Here is a 25,955-nt window from a genome sequence, read left to right as displayed (position 1 = left end):
CATAAATAAAGATATCGAATGTCAAAAGCTTTAGGCAAATACTTTTCTAAAACCAAACATTTTTAATGTTTAGAAGGGAATTACTACAAATTTAATTAAAACACCCAAGTCATACCACAATGAATAATTATGGATAATTTGATAGAATTCAAATAAGTTTTATTAAACAGCATCGATTTGTTTTTCACTTTAGAAAAAGTATGTAACAAAGAATAAAATCAAGAAGTTATTTGACCTTTGTAAATTGAACCTTCTAATCAATAAAATAGCATTTTTAGAGAATTGTAAATTTGTAAATCTACCCCATTAAATTTCATCTCTAGAAAGCATTTAAAAAAAGGGCACAATTTTACATTTTCTCCTCATATTCTTGCACTTGCATGTTCAGCAAAAAACGTCTTACAACTCGTGTTTCCTCAAATTCCAGTATAGAAATAACTTAGTTATCCTATTTCAAATATGGTATATTGTTACACCTAGCACATTTTTGCTAAAATAGCTAGAAAATCGAGTGGGATGTATTTTATTCTACTCGTTACGATTATTCGAAAAGCAAAAGTTCAACTTTCCTTTACAAGATTATTTTTTCCTGTGAGTAAGAATTTTCTAAGACATGATTTATGTAAGTTTGACAGTTAAATTTAAAAAAATATATATATAAATCGATTTTTACATGTTTTGTATACTCAAATTATATCCTTAATAATATAATTAATATATCAATATTTTTCTTACTAATTACAATTAAATGACTTTATATTTAATTTTTAATCAAGTTAATTGTTATTATAGAGTATATATACAGTAATTTATTTTATTTAAACCAATAACTGCTGTTGTTAGACGAAAAATATTGTCAATAATTATCATTAAAAATGATAAACAACTGATTTTTTTAAATTAAAAATAATAACAATCGATAATGATTCTTCTAAAAATGATAAACAACTGATTTTTTTAAATTAAAAATAATAACAATTCTTCTGAAAAGTTTTCGTTTTTCTAAAAAATTAAATTTATTGTAATTTTTTTTATTTTTTCTTTTATCAAGTGCCTGAGATAGAACCAGAATTCTCTCAAGAAATACCAAATGTTACTGTAGCTGTAGGTAGAGATGCTAAACTTCCTTGCCACGTCGATAATCTAGGTACCTACAGGGTAAGTACAATGTCCGGAAATGTCATTGTATTGCTCTACCTTAGCTAATTGCTATCGAACAAATTTTGCTAAAGTTCAGCTAAATTGATTATCGAGTTTCAAAAAGATGGAAAACATAAACTCAATTTAAAAATTTTCTACTGCACACACACAAAAAAAAATGTTTTAATTAAAATTTTTAAAATTACCCTAAACGACCCGGAATGAATTCTATTGTTCTCGAAACAATTCCACTTTTTTTTAATTCTTAAATAAAATTAAATAAAATAAATTAATAATTACATTGAAAATAATATCGTATTTATATAAAATTAAGATTTGAAGTCGAATAATTAAATTGGATTTTAGGTAATTTTTTTAAATATAAAGTATGAAAAAAAGTTTTAATTATAATTTAATTATAATAATATAATTAGTATGCAGTAAAGTTTCGATTATCCGGTTTACGATTATCCAGCTTTCCGAATTATAAAGGATTTTAATTTATTTTATGATAGACACTTTTAAAAAGTACTTTTGATTTAACTCGTCCAGTTAAGAACTGCGTGCAAGCATCCAGGATGTTCATCCTTCTCTAAACAGAGATTTGTTTCCATGAAATCGCATGTTCATCATATACGTTCCCGTACGGTTGATTATAACTGAATGGAGATTTTTATAAGTTTTTTTTATATTTTATTATTGATCGTATATAACAATATATTTTTAAATACAGCTCACAAATTAAACACGATTATGCTTTACCCACCAGCTCGAGTTTAGGCTGGATAACCGAGATTTCATTGTGTATAAACAGTTCATAAATTAATAAGAACAATATTGCAAAATTTAGCAATTTATTTTTCTGTTAATTTCGTAAAAAATATATTAAAATTGTTAAATAGAAGTAAAGAATAATCATACTGAATTTCGCTTACAATTATTACAATTAAAATATAATTTTAACACCGTCCTTTACTTACCGTTTGATTATTTGCCCTATAAATTCCTTACTAATGCTATAAATTTTAATTATCTTCAGTAGGAATTGTATGATTTAGTAGAAAGCTTTGATATTTATAACGATCTTCCGATAGCAGTTCTTCTAATTTTACATAATAGATCTAACTTTATGATACCTTTATATTATGTATAGTGTTAATATCATTATATTATGAATAATGCATTAGCATCGTAAAGTGTGCAACAGACTATTAAGCCATAATATCATAATTTTCTAAATAGTATTAATTCTTATATTAGTAATATAATAGCATCAAAACTCTGACGATCGTTTCAAATTTTAAGTTTATTGAGTTTGTGCTATTATATTAGTAATATAATTTATTCTTATTGCTTTCCATTATTAAGGTTTAAGTCAGAACATTATCAGAATCTTTATTGAGTTGAAAATATTTATATAGACAGTATTATACCTTTAACATTGCTGAAATTTTGATTCTTCAAAGTAATTCTAATCGATAATGCTATAAAAGTATCATTAAAATAGCAAAGAAACTTATATGCACAGTAAAACCTGTCTAAAACGGAAGCTGAATAAAGCAAAAACCTGTCGAAACGGAAAAATATCTTCAAAACGGAGCGATTTAGAAAACCTGTTTATTTTCGGCTCCTTTTTACGCAGGTTTTACTGTATAAATTAAATTAAATTTATTTTTAATTTAAATTATATTACGTTAAAAATAATTTACATGATAAAATGAATAATAAATTTAGCATGTAACACTACACTAACTATTAAAATAATTTATTAATTTAATTTGTATAAGTTATTTAAAGAACTTTTAACTTATTAACGAAACAAAATTAGAATTAAAATTTTTATTTTAAACTATATCCTGTTATAAATAGTATTTTCAGCAAAAAACCTTTTTTTTTATTTAGACAGAAGTTTTTAAATTTAATATTAGAAAAAATAAATAAATAAAAATTTTTACGATTGTTATGTTCATATGGAGTAGAAACATTGAGAGTCGAGATTGTTTTATTTGAATATTTTCTACGAAGAATTTATATTGTTTTTTACAACGATGACATTAAAAATATGAATCGGGATCCTTTTCTCTTATAAAAATTTTAATGAAATTTTTAAATTTCGTATTCCGCATAAAGACAATCATATTTTTTTTATTACTTAGATTAAATTATGGCCGACTTTCAAACAGGATTGAAAATAAAAACCTTGAAATTCAACATTTATATCTAAAAGAAATATAGAAAACCTTCCAAATAATATATATAGACCCCATATATATGAATTATTTTGGGAATTTTTATAAGAAATGCTACCCTAGCAACATCATTTGGCATTAAATAAGAGTACCATACATGTGAGACGTATAAATCTTTTAAAATCCAGAATAAAAATATCTTTGCTTTAATAAACTTTTAACATTTAGAAACTTTTATAATTGATATTTTATTTTTCATCAGTGTATTATTTTGTAAGAATCTAATAGCTTAATTCTTATAATTAATAAACTTCATAGCAAAATTAACCATTATAAACTGAGAAAATCGATATAAATTTGTTTAAAACTATAGTAGCATTATATTTTAATAAATTAAATTTTAATTTTAAAACTTGTACACACAATCATTATGAATAGCTCTACAGATTCGCAAGAGAATGGTTTCCTTTAAGATTAAAACAAAATGTTACTATTATACTATTGTAAATAATTAATTATAATGGTAAATATACTGTTTAAATAAAAGGTTAAATATAGTTTTATAATTATTTTTAATCTATTCAATGTGAATGTTATGTATAATACGTTAATACTAAAATACAGAAAGGGACAGTAATGGTTTCGTAGTAGAGGTAGTAAAGTGGATAAAAAGTTTGTGAGGGAGTGTACGTCTGTTGGACTGTTTGATTTGTTTCTAGTATGGAGAGAATATATGTGGACGCAACAAATCATATAAGAATGACTACATCAAGACAGCAGCATTTGCCTGCGAATATTTGTTTTCGGAACAATACTTGTGTTGCTGTACCATCCATCTATTTCAAAACTCTTCTCTGTTCCAGCTGATGTCATTGACATTTAGAGTGTCGGAATTCTCTAAAGATTTACGACATCTCTTCTGGTCAATGCCTTATTTTTTTCCCCTTTCTTTGTGCCATTGAATTTTTCGTTCTGTTGCTAAAACGTTTCTGCTTCTTACGAGTTGCTCCTTTTGTCGTCTTTTTTTCTTACCTACGGGGTTCGAATCGATTACCCCAGTCACTTATCTTCTATATAAATGGCATTTATACCTTTAATATCCTGTTATTTACGTTTTCGGTCAGATTATGTCATCAACAATCGAAAAATAATAGTTAATTAAAAGATTTCTATAATTTATTTCTTTGTTATTACTCTCTTGCAACTTTTTCTTTGGGTTAATAATCTAATTAAATTTACTTTTATGCGAATTTATGCATAATTTGTCACTTATTTACTTGAAAAATAACTGTGTCGTAAAGAAAAATACTGTTTTTTTCGGATTTTAATCGTTATATTTTATTACTCTGTAGATAATAGATAAATTTTGACACTTTTATTGCTAATGTTCCAAACATATCTTCTATAGTTCTATCGAAAAAGGAGACAATAAATTCCTCTCTCAACTTTATATCAACAGGATTGCTTTTCAAATAATTACGACAAATTTTTTCTGCAGCTAACCAATAGCGAAATTTCTTAAGAAAAATTACATACAATAGTTAATATTAACATAATTGAAATAAAATTTACTATTGGCTAAACATTTTTAAATTTCGAAGGCCTATTCGCTATTTATAATCACGTGTCTACGGAAATTGAATTTGCATAATCTGATTGGCTCGTCGTAATCATGTGACGAATTTTTAACGATTCAAACGAGTAAATTTAATTAAACGTTTTTACAGAATTTCGCATAAATTATAAACGAAGTAAAATTCTATTGTTTAACAAAATTAATTAAATACAAGTCGAAATTATTTAAATTTTCAAATATATAAGATTATGGAAAGGTAACAAATGGGTTTCATATTCAAAAATCGAATAACAAAGCGATTAGATGCTAATAATAGTGACAAGAAGAACGATAAAAATTTGAATTTGAAACTTCGGCTTATAGATTAGATGGGGGAGAAAATTACGTGACACGTTGAGTTCGTTTAAAATTTACAAACTTCAATTCATTAGGACCACCACGTGACAGGTGCAAATCGTATTTTTAAAATTTGAAGATCGATGCAATATTTTCCTGTCCAGCAAGGACACCATTAACATCAAATATCATTCATTTTGCACGTTTGGTGCTTAAAATATCGAACGACGAAGCCGTAAACCTGAACGTTGAACCTTGTTACGTATAGAGTAACGTGTTTGCTTTCTTATAAATACGTAAACACGTGTGACAACGTTAACATGAATAAAACAGTACGAATATAAGGGCACAAGCCACCAATCCAGCAATGATAAATGAGTGCTAATTATTTATAAATAGAATAATGCATGTGTGTAAGATGTAAACACGAATAAATGACGTAAATCGAGGTTCAAATAATATGTAAGCACTCAAAGGAATATAATCATTTATGTATTTTATAAAATATTCATTTCTTAAAAATGCATTTTTAATTACAATATTTCGGTTGTTTTCGTAGAAAAATAAACAGTAAAATGATTGATTATGAGAGGAAAGATGCATTTTTCAATGAATAAATCTCAGTTTGGATGGTTATTATATAAGTAGGATAAATGGGTCGATTAGTGAACACACACAGATATTTAAAGGGGAGAATGGACGAATCCTGAATAGATCTCGATAAATGCTTTCCTTCTACATCATTAAATAACTATTTTTTAAGGAAAATATTAAATGTAATATATATATATATATATATATAAGTTAGATGAAAGATATAATTAATTAAATAAAGTATTCATAAATTTTCCTTTTTATTATTAAAATAAATAGGGGAAAAACGTAATTTTAATGCAAAAACTCTGTAAAAATTATTAATATTATGTAAAAAATCATTAGATATAGTTTACTATTATCTAGTTAAATGAATTTAAAATTTCGTATATTTTCTATTTTAAATTAATTAACAATGCAAGGATATTTAATTTATGTTAATCAAGCTCTTTAATTTTTTTAAAATTACTTTCACATCTAAATACGTAAATTAGATGCTATTGTAATACAATAAATTAAAACAAAATTTGAAATTTAAATATATAATTGTTACATTAATACGGATAAAATAAATAATCGAGTTTTAAATTCAAAATTGAATTTATTAACCAATGAGCTCAAACTTTGACACGACTCATTGTTATCAATTAGTCAATTAGTTATAACATTAAGTCGCTTCGTTAACCAATTAAACTGCGATATTTAAATTTAAATTGTACAGCGTGAATTTTGTCATAAAATGATAAAACGATTCGATTTTTTTTTTGTTTTTTTAAAGAAACTAAAAGAAACAGGAGTAATTTTAATAATAAATTGATAAAGTAGATTGTATGTAAGACGTAAACAATGTGAATCTATTTAAATAGCAAACCATTTATCTTCCACGACTACTTATTGGTAGTGACTTGGTCCGTAATATTTGCCATCTATAGCTTGTGTAATGAATATCTCACTATCGTTCGGTAAGTATTAAGAAGAGCCGCAGTGGGTAGAGAAGGATTGAGAATCATCACGGAAAGACCATTATATCAGTTCTATTGAGCTGCAAGGATAAAGGATGACATGATGCCTATCTGCTAACCTTCCTATGATGACAGTAAATGGAGTAATCAGAGTTTCTGCTTGATATTGTGATTTACTAACACTGTAATTCCACCAACTTTATATATATGATAATCAGTTATCAGGAAAATTATTTCTTCTCGGTTTCAATACGTGTTCGTGAGACCGCGAATGTTATTTTCATAGTTGATAGATTTAAATTTAAATTTTAATTTTTCACGCCATTGATTGGATAAATAACACAATTGACTCGCGTTACGATCTTGTAACTGATATTTCTTCGCTGGTTTCTTTTTTTTCCAATTTATAGCATGAAATAAAAGAAACGCTTTAAGATAACATTTTTATGCATAAATCATGTTTATTTACAAGACAGAAATTATAATTTTCTTTCGTATTTAGGGGAAAATATAATGTAAAATGCTAGCAATTTCTATGTTAATGTTTCATAACCAAAAATATGCAAGTAATGCATTTAACAGTACACAGCCCTGAGAATTATAAATGGCAGAATATAGTTATAACAGTGATTACTTAACAAGTGAATTTGTGCAGAACAAATAAGCTCGTGTTTACCAAACATGAAAAGAAAAAGAAAAAAAAAAAATAGATTAAATTTACTTATTCATTTATCCTATTCCGTGTTTTCTCCATTTAAATTTAAAACTAACCTCTGCCATCGCAACCTTACTATTGAACATAAACACCAGTAGTAAATTTAAACTCATCTTTTTCATTTCGAGACCTCATTGGTTAGCAGAGGTCACGTGGGCAAAATTTCACTTTCAAGCTCTTTTTCAATGTCCCGTGTAACATCGACGTCTATAAATATTAAAGAAGCAGAAAGACACTATCCTGTCATCTTTACTTCTATCATCTCGAGGAAGGGAAAGAAACAAAAAGTAAAAAAATACATGTTTACTACAGATGGACTTTTCGCCAGAATGACCCAAAAAAAACTAAAATAAAAAAAAGTCCCTATACACATCCCAAAGGATCACGATTCGGTTTTGTTTCTCTTCTTTTTCCGTGTGTATGATACTTAATCACGAAAAAATGAAAAAGAAAATGAAAACAGGTCAACCATATTGTAAAAGTTGTCATTAGAAACGAAAAATATCATATCACTGACAACATTCGGAAATGAAAAAGAAAAGAAAATTTTCTGCAGCGGAATTAACTATATCTGTATCCTTTCACTATCCACCTATTCACGTAAGAGTAGCAGTCACTCTTAAGAGATATACGATATATCCCCGTATTATAATTAAAAGTTTTGAACGAGTGTTTTTGCTGTCTTCTACCTGTGATTACATTACCTTAATTAGATCTGTTTTAGCCTCTTAGAATTGCTACAAATTCTTAAGCATTTGCTTTAATCAAACAAATTACCTCGGGGATCCATTTTCTAAATTTATCCCCTACAACATCGTCTTGCTTCGTGTTTTCTACGTCTATTTAAATTTTTAACTCACTTTTTACTTAAAAATATTTAAATAATTGTAACTTTTTTGTATATTTGTCTATATTTATAATGAATGGATGTAAAAAGGAAGAGAATAATAAGAAAAATATTTAATTTTTCAAGATATTATACAGAAAAAATTAAACTTTGTAAGTACGCCACAAGTGGCTCGAAGCTTTGAGAGCATCACAAAAAAAATAAAAATAAGAGAAATTAAACGTATTTTTTGATTAATCTAGCATTTAAAAAATGAACGTTAAGTGCATTGTAAAGAATAAGTCATTGGAAGAAACGTTTAAAGGGGGGTAAATGGTTATTTTCATAAAGACAATAGCGAGTAATAATCAATGAGTAAGAAAAATCCCAACTGCTGAGGATGCACTGGGTGTTTAAAATACCACACTTAACAGAATCTTGGAGGAAGAGAATAAGAAAAGAAGAGATGTACCCAAGTGAAAAAATTCTTTTGACCTAAATGCGTTTTAAAGTGAAAGAAATATTAGCTGTAATTATGTTTAGAGAAAAGGAAAAAAGAATGGAGAATGCAGTAAATGCGTCAGCTTAATTGTTAAAAGTAACGTCGGCCATGTTCACAGTATACTAATTAATTCAATCACATATTTAGAAGGACAGTAGAAAAGTCCTAATTACTGAGTATCGTCTATCCAACAACAGAAGAGAATAGTATTGTATCCAGTTTATTAATTATGTGGTAGAATGTTAACTTTATCTCACAAATTGCACCGAAAATCTATAATCTGTTAAGTTTTTTCAGCAAATCTACTTGAAGGTGTATAGTACCTCTTTTTTTTTATTCCTTTACGATTTATGAAGCGGAATAGGTCATAGAGATCTGGAATCGATTTTTTTTATTTGTATTTGTCGCTATATTTGATTCCTTATCGCTTAAAATATCAATTTACCTCAGGTTGCATTAGAGAATTATGAGATAAGAAGCCATATTTTCGTGAAAGAAGATTATAGCTAATAAGATCAATAAGTGTCGGTAGATCGTGATAACTTTAAACATATTTGGCTGATTTAAGTGAAATTTGAAGTAATTAAAACTAGAATTCCAAGTTTCTACTTTTGCTAAATATAACATAAAGCCTGTTTTCTGGTTTACTCTGTTGTAGAGAATGAATTTACCATGGAGAAGGAACTCGAAGTATTGCATCTTACAAATATGTAGACATTCTGTTCAGAGACGTTTCTCTAGAGAATAAAGGGAATTTCTCGTTAATCAAAAATCTTCGGTTGTTTTTTTTTATTATGAAGTGGATTAGTTTTTATTCTATTTTTTTAAAAATTTAATTTACGTTAATTTTAACATTTTATATATTAAATGAAAAAAATTTTTAATTAAGTTTGTTAAATTAATTTGCTAATTTTTTAATTACTTAATTGTGGATGTCTCGAAAGTCGGTTAACCTCTAAATTACAATTTAAATATTTAATTATGTTTCCATCAAGTTTGTTAAAGAAAACACTAAACTTATTTTGTGTTTCATATTCACAAGATGAAAGATGAAACTTTTGGGCTACTTTATATTCCTTCAAATACTTAATTGTAAATATTCAGAATGTAATAAAATAATTTTTAGTAAATATTTTATATATTAGGCACAGAAATGTCAAAAGTATAAACACTTTTAAAGAGTAATTGATGTATAATCTGCACTTGCTTAAGATGTTTTCTATGGCCGATTTCTAGTAAACGTAACATCAGATAAACGTTAAACTTTTACAATATAAGGGGTATTTTGCATTGATATCCGGATAGTTTCCTTTTAAAAAGAAATATTCAATTATTGGAAGGTTCATTACTTCGATTCTAGAATAATGTATTCGGTAATTGGATTAGTTGGATGAACATTGGAAGAAGTCAAACACGTATTGATCATCTGATATCTTCTTTAATTTTCAAGTAGCTCAGTTTATGTTTAATTTTCATCTATGGTAATTCGATAATTTAATATTTTTGTTCTAGATTAATTCCGAAAAGTAAAATTATATCCTACACAGGACATTAGCCATTAAGCAGGCTACTTTTTTTTTTATACGTTGGAAAATATCGATTTTTATTCAAAGTTTTTTCTCCTATATTTTATTTTTTTATAATTTAGTAAGCTAATCTTTCTTTAAAAAATTATAAACTTAAAACAACAATTTTTAATTAAATCTTTCTCGTAAATTAAAGCTATAAAACATGAGGTAAATACAAAGAATTAATTGTCTTTACGAACAAAACTTATTATTTATTCTAGCTAAAAATACATTATTGAAGTTGATTTAGATCTGTTTTTGATGTTTTTAGAATGAAGTTAACTCTAGACAGACAAAACAAGGTGAATATTTTAAGAGTTTATTTACTTTATACTATTTTTCCTAAAGATAAAAGGGAAAAGTACCATTGCATTACTCATAATTTAATAAATTTTCTAGGAACCACTTTTTAATATATTAAAAAGTGATTCAAATCTTGCAGTAAAAAAGAGTAAAAAATCTTTAGGGATTAAAGGCAGAATTTACTCATTTTATATTAAATTTAGAATTTATATCTGTTAGAAAGCAATATTTTTTAAATTCCTACTGGAAAAGGTTTGAATATCCATCATATTTCTATAAATGATTGAAACTATTTTTTCTAATTCTAAAGGGAACGTGGTTTTTAAGCTTATAATCTATACGAAATGTAGATAATTTTTAAAAAAAATACTTGATAAATAATAATATTAAAGAGCTTACTTTGTATAATAGATTATGTAGATATGTTATTTGCATCTGTATCCGTAAGATAAAATTGTTAATTTTATTCTTCGTACGAAATTATTTACTCCATTCTACTTAGTTGCTGTTACTATAAAAGTCTAAATATAATTTATTCTACATTCTGTACAAATATAATTACTGTATATTAAAATTGAAAGTGATTTTTTCTTTTATATAAGGAACAAATCGCTGTTAACATAAAAACTGAAGAAATTATTGACTACAATTTGAAAAAATTGTAGGCCTATAAATTCCTTCTGTCGTCCGTTTGCTTGTCTGTCCGTTCTTCTTTAATTAATCTCGAGAACGGTGTTAGATAGATGAAGGTTGAGACCAGATATGGAAAGCATAGGGGCAGGATAACTCCGATTAACTTCCGGTCTAGATCGGAAGTCACGTGATTCCAATTCAAAAATTTTCCTCGGATCGGAGTTACATATAATAGATAACCAGCATAATTCTTTTATCATCAGAAAACGTATAATGTACAGTACAGTACAGGGGAAAGACGATATTAATTTTAGATTGAGAGCATATATTTTAAATTAAATAAATTAAAAATATGATTAAAAATTGCAGCCCGGCATTGTGATCATGTCAATCATTTTTGCTCGTTATTTATATAAAAATATCCTAGGAATCGTATTAATTCTTGTTATAGTTTCCCCGCGTATGAATCTAGAATATTGATTTATTTTTTCAAATGCTTATTTATCAAAGATAACAATAAGTAATTTCAAAGTCCTATTCATTCTTAAGAATTGTTTCGTGTACGTCATTAAGAGTTGTAAGTATTAGACATTTCTCTAATTTCTCTTGTTATAAACAATACACTCGCAACCCCCACAGTGAGCATTTACGTGATGAAGAAACATGAAAAGTAAGCATCAGACAGAAAATTGATTTTCTAAATAATGAATAGGAACTACATCGTGTCCAAATATTACCGAATGGAAAATTTATGTTATTCATTATATCCAATTTATAATTATAAGTGGTGTTATTTTACATGAAATTATCGTAATATCGAAGTGATTCATACTTACATATAAGGAGCATATTATAACATATTATGAGAGGTAAGAAACATCAAACGTATTATATTATTGTAGAAAATTAGATATATTTTACTAAACTTTATCCTCTAAGCTTATGAATTTAGAACAGAATTGTTTCGAAACAAATGTGCTAATTAATATTTATATATCTTACATTTAATGTGTTTTTCTGTAATAATATTAAGAATTTTAAGAAGAATTTTCCTTATAAATCGTCATGAAAACAAGAAAATTATTTGAGCATTCTTGATATTTGTAACTTGCTCGGAGACTGCCAATTTTACTCTTATCGAAATAGAGAAAAATCTTAAGGGAATAAACAACTTAAAATTTTCAAGACATTGGCACCTGGTCCATGTGATATGGTTCACATTAACGGCTCAATGAAACTCACACATCCGTACCCTTCTCGTACCGATGGAAGCTAATATGTGATCATTACATCCTGGTGACTGAGCAGAGAAGCAAATACCTCATCTCTCTAGTTGCTAGGCAACCGTGCACTACAATCATTCTGAACGCAATCGCTTATTTTACATACTCATTGCACAAAGTATCTTCCAAATTTCCTCAGTAATTGTTGTTAAGTAGAAAGTAGAAGCAACGAAAGGTTTTAATTCTTTAAACAACGTTTCTCAATGGAAGACAATAAATTTATCTTTTGAATTAGTTATTCATGCGAACATTTTTTCTTTCCTTTCGTTTATTGTATCTCTCCAAATATAATATAAGCATTTTCGAAATAACAAAACCATCCCTTCGTGCAGAGCCATCTGGAGGATGTTTTCCTTACTAATACTAATAAAACTTGATATTTTACTACACAAAATCGCATTATAATGCTATCGAGTGCTTTAAAAAAATCGAGAAAAATAATTTCTATTAGAAAAATTTTATTTTAATAATTAGATAAGATTAATATTCATTGAAATTTAAAAAAAAAGTATTAATTCGAAAGTAAATTTAAAAATGAAAGAAACGTTTTATTATTTAATAAATTACAGAAAAAAGTAATCTGTAATTAGAATTAACGACGTATTTTCTTGTCATATAAATAATTAATTTTTATAAATTATTTATACTTTATAATTTTCTAATTTTCTTGTAGATTTTTTATGTGTTTTTGTAAAGATGTAATTGTAAATAGTTTATTTTTTTCTTAAAAAACGTATTTACAAACAGAATTAACACGAGCAGAAATCTGCAAAGTGTAACTAAGTGAGCAAGATTTATATTAATTAAAATTACCCTGGTACCATTCTTTCTATATAATAAAAGGAACAAGTCTGGAAGGAAAAGGAATGCTAGAACTGACAAGTGTTTGTCAGCTACAGGAAGAAGTTGACGCAGTACATTGTCTTAGAGGGAAGATTGATGAGTTTTGCGAGATCATCCACAATAGAGTATGGTATCTGTTGTCTTCACTTCAAATCACACCAGCGTATATCAACACAAACTAAGCCGATTTTGAAAATCCCTTCACTTCATAACTTCTATGATAAGTTTAAGAACAAATCTAAATTTTAGAGAGTGCGAAATTGCTAGAAATTGTAGTAAACTATCGTTTAAATTTTTCCTCTACAGCATCAATTTAAATGCCAATAAACACTTCAACACGAATGGAATTAAATTGCAAGAATTGAAAAGAAGGGAGAAGCTCCTCCAGAATTCTTCAACTTTGTAAAAGATAAAAGTAAAAACGATTAGATTTTGATAAACATTAAAATAATAAAAAAAAATTTATCTGCGATACTACACTATGCTCGTGTAAATACGCATAATAAAAGTTTATCGATTAAAAATAAATAATAAATTTATATTTATAGTAACTCTTTACTTACATTTTTATACATAAATTATTCAAATGGAGGATTTGCATTTCAATAATCTTAAGAAAACAAGTAATTATTTAGGAATGATATTGTTTTTTCATAAAGGAATCACTATCTATTTTTCCATATTAGTAACCTAATCTGCCGCAATCATTTACCAGATCAAAGATTGATACCTTTAAAAGCATTCTATGTTCTCTACTTACCTAAATCTTGAGAACAATCTGTTTCTTTCACAAACTGCGCATGCTTTTATTTCTTTAGATTGTAAAGAAAAGAAGAGCTTCTTGTCATTCAAAACTCTATCTTGATTTGAGCCAAAGAAGAGCAGATGGAGAAAAAGTCGTCATTTTATCAAGTGTCCAATTCTGTTTTCCTCCTCTTCCCCCATCTTTTGTTGCTATGGTAACCATGAGTAAGAAAATATTACAGTGCAATGCCTCTGGATACTTCTTGACTTTGATTAACTAGATTTTTCTTACATATCGTAAGCTTTACCCGAAACTAAAGTGCCAGAGTAAACTTCATATGAGATTATGCGAAAATCCAAACTCTTAAGGCGATTTTTACTGATATACGTCTTTCCATATATATATATATTTTACGTTTAGAAAATTTTCCAAATTATAAATTTATTAACATAAAGTTTATTTAATAAAGAGTTTACTTTTTATTAGATTTATATTAATTCCTAGTTTAAAAACTTTATAATATTAAAGAAAAACAATTGGTTAAATTAAATATAATTATTTTAAATCAATTTTAAGCGTGTATAGTTTAGTAGAGAATTTTTTTAGTAAATATTTGATGTTTATACAAGATCTAAGATTAGAAATAGACGCGGATCAACCCCTCGTCTCTGTATTATCTACATACATAAATCTTTGTGTTAGCATCATTAAATTACTGAAACGTGTATCGAACATGTTAAGTCAGTTTATCAGTTTACACCGACGTTATTCATGTTAAGTAAGATTTATTCGAAAAAAATTAATATATAACTCGAAATAAACTAATTATGCAACGATATATAAATAAATCAATAATAAAATATAAGTTTACATCCATTATTAATTTTTTTCCAAGTAAACAGAAAATTTTCGTTTATATAATAATAATAAATTAAATATTTCATGTATTTTTTATACAAATTATTCATTAAAACACAACATTACGTTTTATTTCGGTATAATTTAATTAAATTGTTCATTTTTAAATAAATAAATAATTGACATCCGTGCATAAAAGTATTAAATCTTTTACATTTAAAATGATAAATTGATAATTAAATTTCTAAATTTAAATGATAGAAACGAATTCTTTAATTCTAGCATTTATTATTAATATTTTAATCGATATCTAGAAGTGTGTTGTGTCTTTATAATATTCCATCTGCATGCGATGTTAAAATATATATTAATAATTGTATTTTCTTTAAAGAAATATAATAAAATCTGATTATATTCTTCAATATTTAAAAAAAAAATTAATTAATTTTTTTCCTTTTGTTATTTCAATGTTTTAGTTTATTTTAACTGTAGACGTATCTAATTTATAATTAAAATTATTAATAAGTATCTGCTATGAAACGTGCAAAACCCATTTTTAACTTGAATTAAAATAAAAAAATGAAGATTTTATATTAAAATCAGCTTATTTAACTTAAATATCAATTTGATTAATTATTTATTGTTTATTACACATAAAAATCTGTCTAAAACGGAAAAAATTCAGTACTGATTCGGTTTACACAGGTTTAACTGTATAAAACTTGTAATTAAAACTAAATTAAAAAAAAAGTTTAAATAATTAAAATTTTTATTGTTATTTTTAGAATATTTTCTTCTTGATTATTGCAATATTTTGCAGGGTTTATTTCATGTTTAATAGCGCGTTAAAAACAAATAGAAAGGTCATTTTATCCCAAAACATCATAACGAAGTATTGATAATGCAATCATAGTAATGTTTGAAGCTTTTAGAAGAATCAACAATGTCTTCTTTACAGGTTCTCCTCTTGTTATTGGACTAGTTTTCTAGTTTGAGGATAAGAATATTCTTTTATATCTCAATATTTTGTTGCATAATCTGACGATTATAAAATATAAAACAAGCTGGCTATCCAAATATATTAAAACTAAACGAAACATCTTTACCAAATTTCCTCGTCATTTCCTTTTAATCGCATTAAACCCCCCCTGCCAATCGGACTTTATTTTCATTGCGACAATAATCTTGTCAATTTGACAATACTTTATTGACTTACTACCACACATAAAACTACAGAAAACACACTTTTGCCATTGGGGTATTAAAGTATTAAGATAAGATAAGAGTGGGTAGTAAAATAAAGACACCACAAACTATAAAATCCCGTATGTCACATTAAAACTGACCGCAGAGACGAGGATCTAATGACAAGAACAGAGACAGACAGGGGAAGGAAAAAAAAAAAGATTTAAAAGTATTACTGATTGATAGCAGCATGCTACTACAGCAACAACGCATGCTCATTGGGATGCACATGACATTAAACCCACGTCTTAATGTATAGAATATCAGTTAAAGTAGTTTGACGAAGTAGAGGATTGCTTTTATAGACAATGGACCCTCTACACGCTACTGGGCTCCGTTGGGATTTGTGGCCCTTAATCCCACAATTCCGCAAGAGGTAGCATAGATTGAACTCCACTTTCGTTATATCCCTAAGCTTAACTTCTTCCTCTACAATTCAACAGATATTAGACACTTTTACAATACCCCAAACTTCCAGGCAAAATATGGTAAAAATGAAAGAGGATTTAGAAATTTACAGCCCCACAATCTACTTCACTCCTACTTTTTTTTTCCTTTTTTAGTGTGTAGTTTAAAATTTGACAGTATTAAAGGAACCGGACTGTAATCTCTTGGATGCTTTGCTTTCTCGATAGTTTTGAATATCTTGCTCTTTACTTCTATAAATATGTGCATTGAAAATGTCGAATAGATCCTTTTTTCCTTCCCAATTTGTTTGAATTTTAAAGTTGAGAAGTTTGTTTATGGCTCAGTGGATTAGAATTTATGTCCTTTTTTTGCCCTTTAAGTTTCAGAATTTAGTCCGAATTTCCGAATTAATTTTAATTAAATTTTGTTTTACTATTAAATTTTAAGGTATTCTTCAATTAATATAGCATAGNAACATAGTTAAGTTCGTTTATCCGGTCATAAAGCTTCTAGATACTTTCATCATCTCTAATCCAAGTTCTTGTTTAATCTGTTGATAAACTAGAAACTTAGATTATAGGTGATGAATATAGATAATAAAACATTTTATTTAATAAAGTAGATAAGTATAACATGAATTTATATCCTTATATAATAGTATCTCGATAATTACATTAATATATTTAAATAATTATATGACTAGACCACTGTTTCCCAAACTTTTCGTATTACCACCCCCTTTTAGGGCATATATATATATGTATGTATGTATGTATATATATTTGTTTGTTTCAAATGAATTTTTCCCTTGCCTTCCAGCCCCCCTTCAATCTTCTATCACCCTCAATGGGGTAGATCCCACTTTGGAAATCAATATACTAGATGAATTATGGTAGATAAGTATAATTAAAAAGTATATGATAATTAAAAATGAGATAAGTATAATTAATAAAGAAAATCAGTCAATTTAATTAGTTTAATAAATTCAAATAATTAAATAACCTTCTGAGTGAGTAGACAATTAAATCTACATAAATAATATGTAGATTTTAAGTCTAAACAAATATTAATTATATTACTAAATTTATTTTAAACGACTCTGCTTACTTCACACATTCTAACAATCAAAAATCATTAATACTGTACGTAAGAATCTCAAAAAAGTCATTTATTTAGAAGGTTTTATAGTCTTAGATGGCAAAATTCCTTTAAATTGATTCTAGTTCGTCCAATTCACTAATTTATCTCCGAAGAAATATCGTGTTTTAAAATAAAAAAGATACAAAAAAATAAAGAGTAACCCCATCAATTAAGAAGGTTTTTTTACAGAAAATATTAAAGTTGTCCATTCATCCGAACTTATTCTTATCTTTTTCTGCGAGAAAAATAAGTACAAACCTACAGAAGGGACTTAACATCAGTTTGAGTAAAGCATACAAAGAAATTCGTGTGCTGAAAGGCAGCAGATGAGCAAATTGAATCAATTAATTTGTTCCGACATCCTTTCCACATCCTAAGGGGATGGAAAAGTTTACTTTTTTTTATTTTTTCTCTTTCTTCCCTTTTTGCTACTTAAAAAGTGAAGTTGAAAAAACCGTTTTTGTAACAAAAGAAACTAATCAACATTATCTTGATATTATAAAAATGAAATTTTGCATTATCTGGTTACATTCTTCGTTCCTATTTTTCAGAGAATCGAAAAACGACAATAGATTACCATATGATAAATTTGTGAAATTACTCGAATGTCTACTTGAATTATCGGGATCTTCGTGCATTAAAGGTTTAGGCGATCATTTGCAAAATATTTAGAAAAAGTAAATATTTAGAAAAATTAAAAGTAAAGTCTTTACTTTTTCTAAATATTTTTATATATATTTTACATGATTCAATTTAGATTAATTTATTTTTTTATTTTACATGATTCATTCTTAATTATAGATTAGAGAATTTTAATAAAACACAATTATTTGATTTAAAAATAAGCTCAGATCTTAAGATTGATTTTTAAAAATTAATCTTAGGATAAATATTCGAGCTTAGTTTTCAAATTTAGTTTCTAAGAAGTAAAGAAACAAAGTATTATTCGAATTATAGAAATTTAAGACATTTATTTAAATTAATTTTATCTCTTGAAATTGCATCTTACACTTTACCATTAACTCTTTTATTTAAAATATAATGTGGATATTTTTATCAATAATAAGCAAAATCTAATGTTTAAATTAAGGTGTAATTAACAATGCTATTAGGAGGGATGTAATTAACTAGTCTTATATTAAACAAGTCGTGTATTCTACTAGAATAGTTAATACTAACATTCAACACATATCTAAAGATGCAGATTAAGTTAAACACAGATTTTCATCTAGATCATTACTTGTTTAAATATTATGTTTACTATAATTTAAATCTTGTTTATTATTCTTAATTAGTTTGAATCATTAAAGAGGCTCATTCTTGCAGAAAAAAATCATAAGCTACGTCACATAATCGTTGATAAATTCCACTCCTATTCCAACCTTACATTTAAATTTAGTATAGAAAAGTTACTTTAAATAATATATATATATTTTTTATTTAGGTAGCATGGCTGCGGGTGGAGAGCAAAACAGTTTTGACCATCCATCGACACGTAATTACGAGGAACTACCGCATAAACCTCACACAGAGAGACCACAAACTTTGGATACTGCACATAAATAACGTTCGTGAGTCCGATAGAGGTGGTTACATGTGCCAGATCAACACGGTTCCCATGAAGAGTCAAGTTGGTTATCTGGATGTTGTCGGTAAGCTTCGATAAAATATGTCTCCATATAAACAATTTCGTGTAAAAAATTAGGAAAGTAATTAATTTATTATTTCTAAAGTTAACAACAATTTTTAGATTTATATATATATATATAACGGTTTAAAAATTAGTTTTCGTATCTCTAGAAGGGTTTTTAATAAAGAATAAAACATGATTTTGTTACTGTACTAGTAAAGGGATTCTTGAAACTGTAATTATATTGATAGACATTAACGTTGACTGTCAACATTAATTGTAATTAAAGGAAGAGTAACTAAACAATGTTAAGATTCCTTCCAGCAATATCCGAGAACTAATGAATTAACAATTATTTTTCTTTTTCGAGAAGAAAATTAGTTTAGTGTAAAAGTATCACTTTCCATTTTTTACCGTGATATTTTATAATATTTTTAGTCATTTTTATTAATTAGATAAACTTACACATTTTTGAAAAAAAATTTTTTTAAATAATTTTATTTGATTATTTTATTATAATTAATTTATAGGAGAATGTAGACAATGTCCTTGCATAAGAAACAAGTTTCGTGTGTATATTTTTTTATACTGATCCTCTGATCCGTTATTATTTTTTTTAATCCAATATAATTTTAGTCCGTAGGAAATAAATTCGAATATCATTATTTCTGGATGATTTGAAAGATATTTTAATTTTAATTCACTAAAAATTGGCTTAAATTTCGTTCATTCGAATGGGTCAAGTTTGTCTTTTCAAGCTCTCTAGTTGATAAGTATATACAGTTAAATTACTAAATAGCTATGTTTAAATGGCTAGATAACGGATTTAATATAGTTAAGTATGTTATTTGGTCGTTTTAATTCAGCTAACAACTAAGTTATAACATAGTTAAGTTCGTTTATCCGGTCATAAAGCTTCTAGATACTTTCATCATCTCTAATCCAAGTTCTTGTTTAATCTGTTGATAAACTAGAAACTTAGATTATAGGTGATGAATATAGATAATAAAACATTTTATTTAATAAAGTAGATAAGTATAACATGAATTTATATCCTTATATAATAGTATCTCGATAATTACATTAATATATTTAAATAATTATATGACTAGACCACTGTTTCCCAAACTTTTCGTATTACCACCCCCTTTTAGGGCATATATATATATGTATGTATGTATGTATATATATTTGTTTGTTTCAAATGAATTTTTCCCTTGCCTTCCAGCCCCCCTTCAATCTTCTATCACCCTCAATGGGGTAGATCCCACTTTGGAAATCAATATACTAGATGAATTATGGTAGATAAGTATAATTAAAAAGTATATGATAATTAAAAATGAGATAAGTATAATTAATAAAGAAAATCAGTCAATTTAATTAGTTTAATAAATTCAAATAATTAAATAACCTTCTGAGTGAGTAGACAATTAAATCTACATAAATAATATGTAGATTTTAAGTCTAAACAAATATTAATTATATTACTAAATTTATTTTAAACGACTCTGCTTACTTCACACATTCTAACAATCAAAAATCATTAATACTGTACGTAAGAATCTCAAAAAAGTCATTTATTTAGAAGGTTTTATAGTCTTAGATGGCAAAATTCCTTTAAATTGATTCTAGTTCGTCCAATTCACTAATTTATCTCCGAAGAAATATCGTGTTTTAAAATAAAAAAGATACAAAAAAATAAAGAGTAACCCCATCAATTAAGAAGGTTTTTTTACAGAAAATATTAAAGTTGTCCATTCATCCGAACTTATTCTTATCTTTTTCTGCGAGAAAAATAAGTACAAACCTACAGAAGGGACTTAACATCAGTTTGAGTAAAGCATACAAAGAAATTCGTGTGCTGAAAGGCAGCAGATGAGCAAATTGAATCAATTAATTTGTTCCGACATCCTTTCCACATCCTAAGGGGATGGAAAAGTTTACTTTTTTTTATTTTTTCTCTTTCTTCCCTTTTTGCTACTTAAAAAGTGAAGTTGAAAAAACCGTTTTTGTAACAAAAGAAACTAATCAACATTATCTTGATATTATAAAAATGAAATTTTGCATTATCTGGTTACATTCTTCGTTCCTATTTTTCAGAGAATCGAAAAACGACAATAGATTACCATATGATAAATTTGTGAAATTACTCGAATGTCTACTTGAATTATCGGGATCTTCGTGCATTAAAGGTTTAGGCGATCATTTGCAAAATATTTAGAAAAAGTAAATATTTAGAAAAATTAAAAGTAAAGTCTTTACTTTTTCTAAATATTTTTATATATATTTTACATGATTCAATTTAGATTAATTTATTTTTTTATTTTACATGATTCATTCTTAATTATAGATTAGAAATATCTTGTATCTTTTGTGGTATAAAATTTATAGAATGATATGTATCTTCTTCTATAGTGTTTTTATCTTTAAATTTAAAGTATTATCAGTACTAAGTTTTAATTGAGATTAATTTATTTTTTATAAAATAAGAAAATATTTTAATTTGTTGTGCTATTTTCTTTATTGTAATTAATAGGGTTTCTTGTAGCTTGCTTCTTGAAAGATTATTAATTAAGTAGATATAAAAGTAGAATGTTTGTTTTAAAATTAAATAAAGTTCTTGCTTATATGCACTAGAAAACATAAAGAAAACATTAGGAAAAAATAATGTTAGATCTGGTAGAAATCGAACATGCTTCTGTAACATGATGAATGTTTTGTCTATACGAGTTACACATACGCTGGTGAAACAGTTTGACCTCATGCTGGAAATAGTTCATTAAATCAAAAGATGATTTGTTTTGATATTAAACAATGTAGCATATGTAAATCTCAATGTACTAATTAGAAATTATCATAGAAAGAAATGAGGATCCAAAGAGTTTCTGTGAATAAATTATAGGTTTAGAGGGCTAAGGCAACGCAACACATGGACGATCTTCCAAGGAGGTGTCTTTGTATGAGAAACTGACTACTATTTAGATGTTAGACACGTGAAGAAAACTCGGAAAACTCTAGCCCATTGGAGAGGCGTGCACTAGAGATAAACCACCAATCTTTAATGGTTTATCCACTCCGCCATTGGTGGGCCTTTCTTTGAACGTTATGGTTTATATATTAAGATTTACAATTTCTGTTATTATTTCTTAACAAAGTCAATCAACTTAAAAATTCAATTTTTAACAATTGAAATTATATTGATGTTTAATAAAACATTATTTCGAATTTTGAAGTGTAATTCACGTATATAGTCCACATCAATGTTAATTTTTAAAACAAATTGCAAAATAAGTTATACGACAATTAAAAAACAATGTTATTTTAACTGCTATAAAATAAATACATTTTTTCTGTTTATTTTTCTTTTGTAATAATCATCTGATATAACAGGACCTTTGCCATAATTTCTGAAGATATAATCAATTTTTCTGGCGTATATTTTGAGTATTTATAAATAATTTCATTTTACAAGGAGAAAATTAAATGAAATTAAAAATTTATTAGGAAATTCTAAATCAACTAAAGAAATTAAAAAACTGATTTTAGATACGTAAAATGAATGCGAAATATTTTAAAATATTTTGTTTAATTTCAGGAAAAAGCGTTTTGATGCATGAATAATAATAAAATTTGGTTTTTTCAATAAATAAATTATAGTCCTAAAAGTTATATATCCTAAAAGAAAATATGTCAAGATTGATTTCAAAATTGTAATATAAATATATTCATTGACAAAAAAGTTACGCAAACAGATAGAATTGTCGACATACAACCATATCTCAGACACAGATGTGAATTATTACAGTTGTCATCCGACTGCACGGTAATGCCACCGAAGTGCCTTAAAATCGCTACTCTAGAATCCTATAAAAGATGCCCGCAGAGGCTCACTGTATTCATAATTTTTAGTGTACCTGTTGTTTAGAGGTCTTTGAACTTAGGCGTGCCTGCACGACTTAATCATGCCTGCATGGCTTAGTCAAAAACATCACACAAAGACCGCACCATTGAGCTGAAGAAGGCAAGATGGCCGTTTCTCCGAATTGCCCGCTATTTGGGCCGTTCTGGCCTGACTATGAGGAAGTGTTGGAGGCAGTGGATATGTTAGGGCAGACATACGTGGTGGGCAGGCTGTCGATGCCCCATATAAACCACTAGGAAAGATGATCGTGAGACAAGCACGAACAGCTGCAATGGCATTCATACAGAGACCACCATACAGTGATACAGAGACAGGCGGAAGCTTCGTTACAGAACCCTGTCTCTTCCCATATCATTAACAGGCGACTAGCAAAGGCGAATTTCCCTACATATTAGTACTCCAACATTAGGCTTCGATTATAATGGTGCCATAACAGAAGCATGGACTACTAAGAACGGGCTTTAGCAAGCGATATTGACGGCATAGCGTTACATTTAGGAAATTCTGCGCCCTCATGATTTGTCCTTTATGGTGGAAAGTCTACAAATTTCCATTTTTCAGTAATAAGTAACGTTCGGCCGCACCATCTAGGATTTCCACAAATGTGTCTGTTACGTTGTACACTTACTTGATCTGGTCGGTCTCCGGATTTATCACCCATTATGCATTTGTAATACCAGATGGGACGCCAACTTCGGCCATCTTAAAGTATAAGAGATCCGAAGTGGCAGTCATGAGTACAGTGGGTAAATCTATTGCAGGATAACATACGGTGCCTGTATATCGCCATACCTGATAGTATAGACACATGTATACAGGCAAGAGGAGGTTCTACAAGATACTAAAGACTTCATTAAATTGTACTGTTCATCCACAGAAAATTGTTTCTTTGTAATGATATTGTAATCACTTATTACCATGGTCATTAATGTTTGCACTAATAAAATTTTAACTGTAACTGCTTTTGTCAATGAGTGTAGAAAGATGCCCTTTTAATTATAGTGTAGGTGAAAGAATACATGATACTTCTTAGTCTATTTTATAAGTATTTTATTACTCTTAGTGCTCTCAGAGCGGAATGAAATTTATGGGTCCTTTANTCTAAAAATTACTAAGCTAGTCGAATATTTTTATTTTTTCGTACATTTTGATATTCAAGTTGCTCCATACTTGAAAGGGAGACATGTAAAAAATATTTTGCATGAAATTTAAATTCAGGATAAATTTTAAAATAATATAATAGTTATTATAAATGTAAAAATATATAAAATATTTGAGAAAATTTAGCGTATGACTCCCGTAATAATATTATAGTATATTTTTATATTGCTCCTGCATAAAAATAAATTATTATAAAACATAAAAACTTAAAGAATATACAGCATTAATGTCTGATAATTCAATTCCTGAATATCTAAAGTAAAATTTTTAAACGAATTGATGTTTTTTCCAATAACACGTGACAAGTACAGGGTGTCTCATAAATCTGGAATTATAGGAATTACGTTGATTTATGTTTATTCTTTTACGGGTAGAACATGGCGCTGAGTAAGAAGGAATGAATTAAATTTTATGATGCAGTCACTCCCTCAGCCAGAATCTAGATCTCTGTATGTGATTGGTAAAAAGTCAGGATGCATCCTGATAAACTTTTCAGCAATTTCTCGCTAACTGTGTGTCTCTGAACATCGAAATAATGAAAGATCTGCCTTACTCAGTGCCACAATAATGAAAGATAAACACAACTTCTATGGTTCCAGACTTAAAAACAACCTGTATATATATTACTAGAATTCGTCTGATAAAACATAATTCATTAAACGATTATTTTAAATATTATTACACAGCAAGTTATATTATAGGCAATATAATTTAAAGTTCAGATTAGATATAATTATGTTACTAATTTTACTTATTAATTTATGAAATGATCGAAATTCCGAAGTAAGAAAAACGTTTTAGTAAATTGCAATGTAAGCAAGGAAAAGATAAATCTGAAATGAATATGTACTAATTTCTATAAACATCATACCATAAATATGCTCAAATATATTTAAGCGAGACATATAAATAATAGAATTAGCCATTCTTTCATAGATGATTATTATGGTTTCCTTCTGTAAAGGGATAAAGAAAATATGCGAGTATGTAATAATAACATAACTAAAATGAAAATAATCCGATGGGAATTCACGTTTCTAATGAATATATGTTGATATAGAAAGAATTTATTCGGACAAACAGACTGATTAGTGGTTGATAGTCCTGAAGGGAAAGTAATCACATCGCACGAAACAAACATTAATAGTATAAGATCGAAATAGAACGGTTAAAAATAATTTCGGTTGACAGAAATGAAAATACTGTAAAGTAATAAACTGAAAACATTACGTCTCGTTATATTTACAGAATACTGATAAATTTTGAAATTTTTAATTGGCACGTTTGTATTAGTTTTATAAATTTATTTATTCTATTTTTCTTCTAAAATAATAAAGCAATTATAATTTAATAATTTGAATTCGTAAATCAAAAGC

At 27.1% G+C, this 25,955-nt stretch overlaps 1 protein-coding gene across 1 annotated transcript in view; it reads left to right on the top strand.

Annotated features, from left to right (window-relative positions):
- Positions 1–516: 516 nt before the first annotated feature.
- Positions 517–25,955, top strand: part of LOC111642341 (hemicentin-1-like) — a 54,294-nt gene continuing 28,855 nt past the window's right edge. Inside the window, exons 1-3 of the mRNA XM_023388679.1 lie at positions 517–622; positions 1,052–1,158; positions 19,311–19,518. Coding sequence (XP_023244447.1) covers positions 517–622; positions 1,052–1,158; positions 19,311–19,518 — 421 coding nt within the window. The remainder of the gene's footprint in view (positions 623–1,051; positions 1,159–19,310; positions 19,519–25,955) is intronic.

The sequence above is a fragment of the Centruroides sculpturatus genome, unplaced genomic scaffold (genome assembly GCF_000671375.1).
Source record: "Centruroides sculpturatus isolate CEXI.00-Female unplaced genomic scaffold, Cexi_2.0 scaffold191, whole genome shotgun sequence".
Lineage (NCBI taxonomy): Eukaryota > Metazoa > Arthropoda > Arachnida > Scorpiones > Buthidae > Centruroides > Centruroides sculpturatus.
This window is presented reverse-complemented; position numbering and strand designations above follow the sequence as displayed.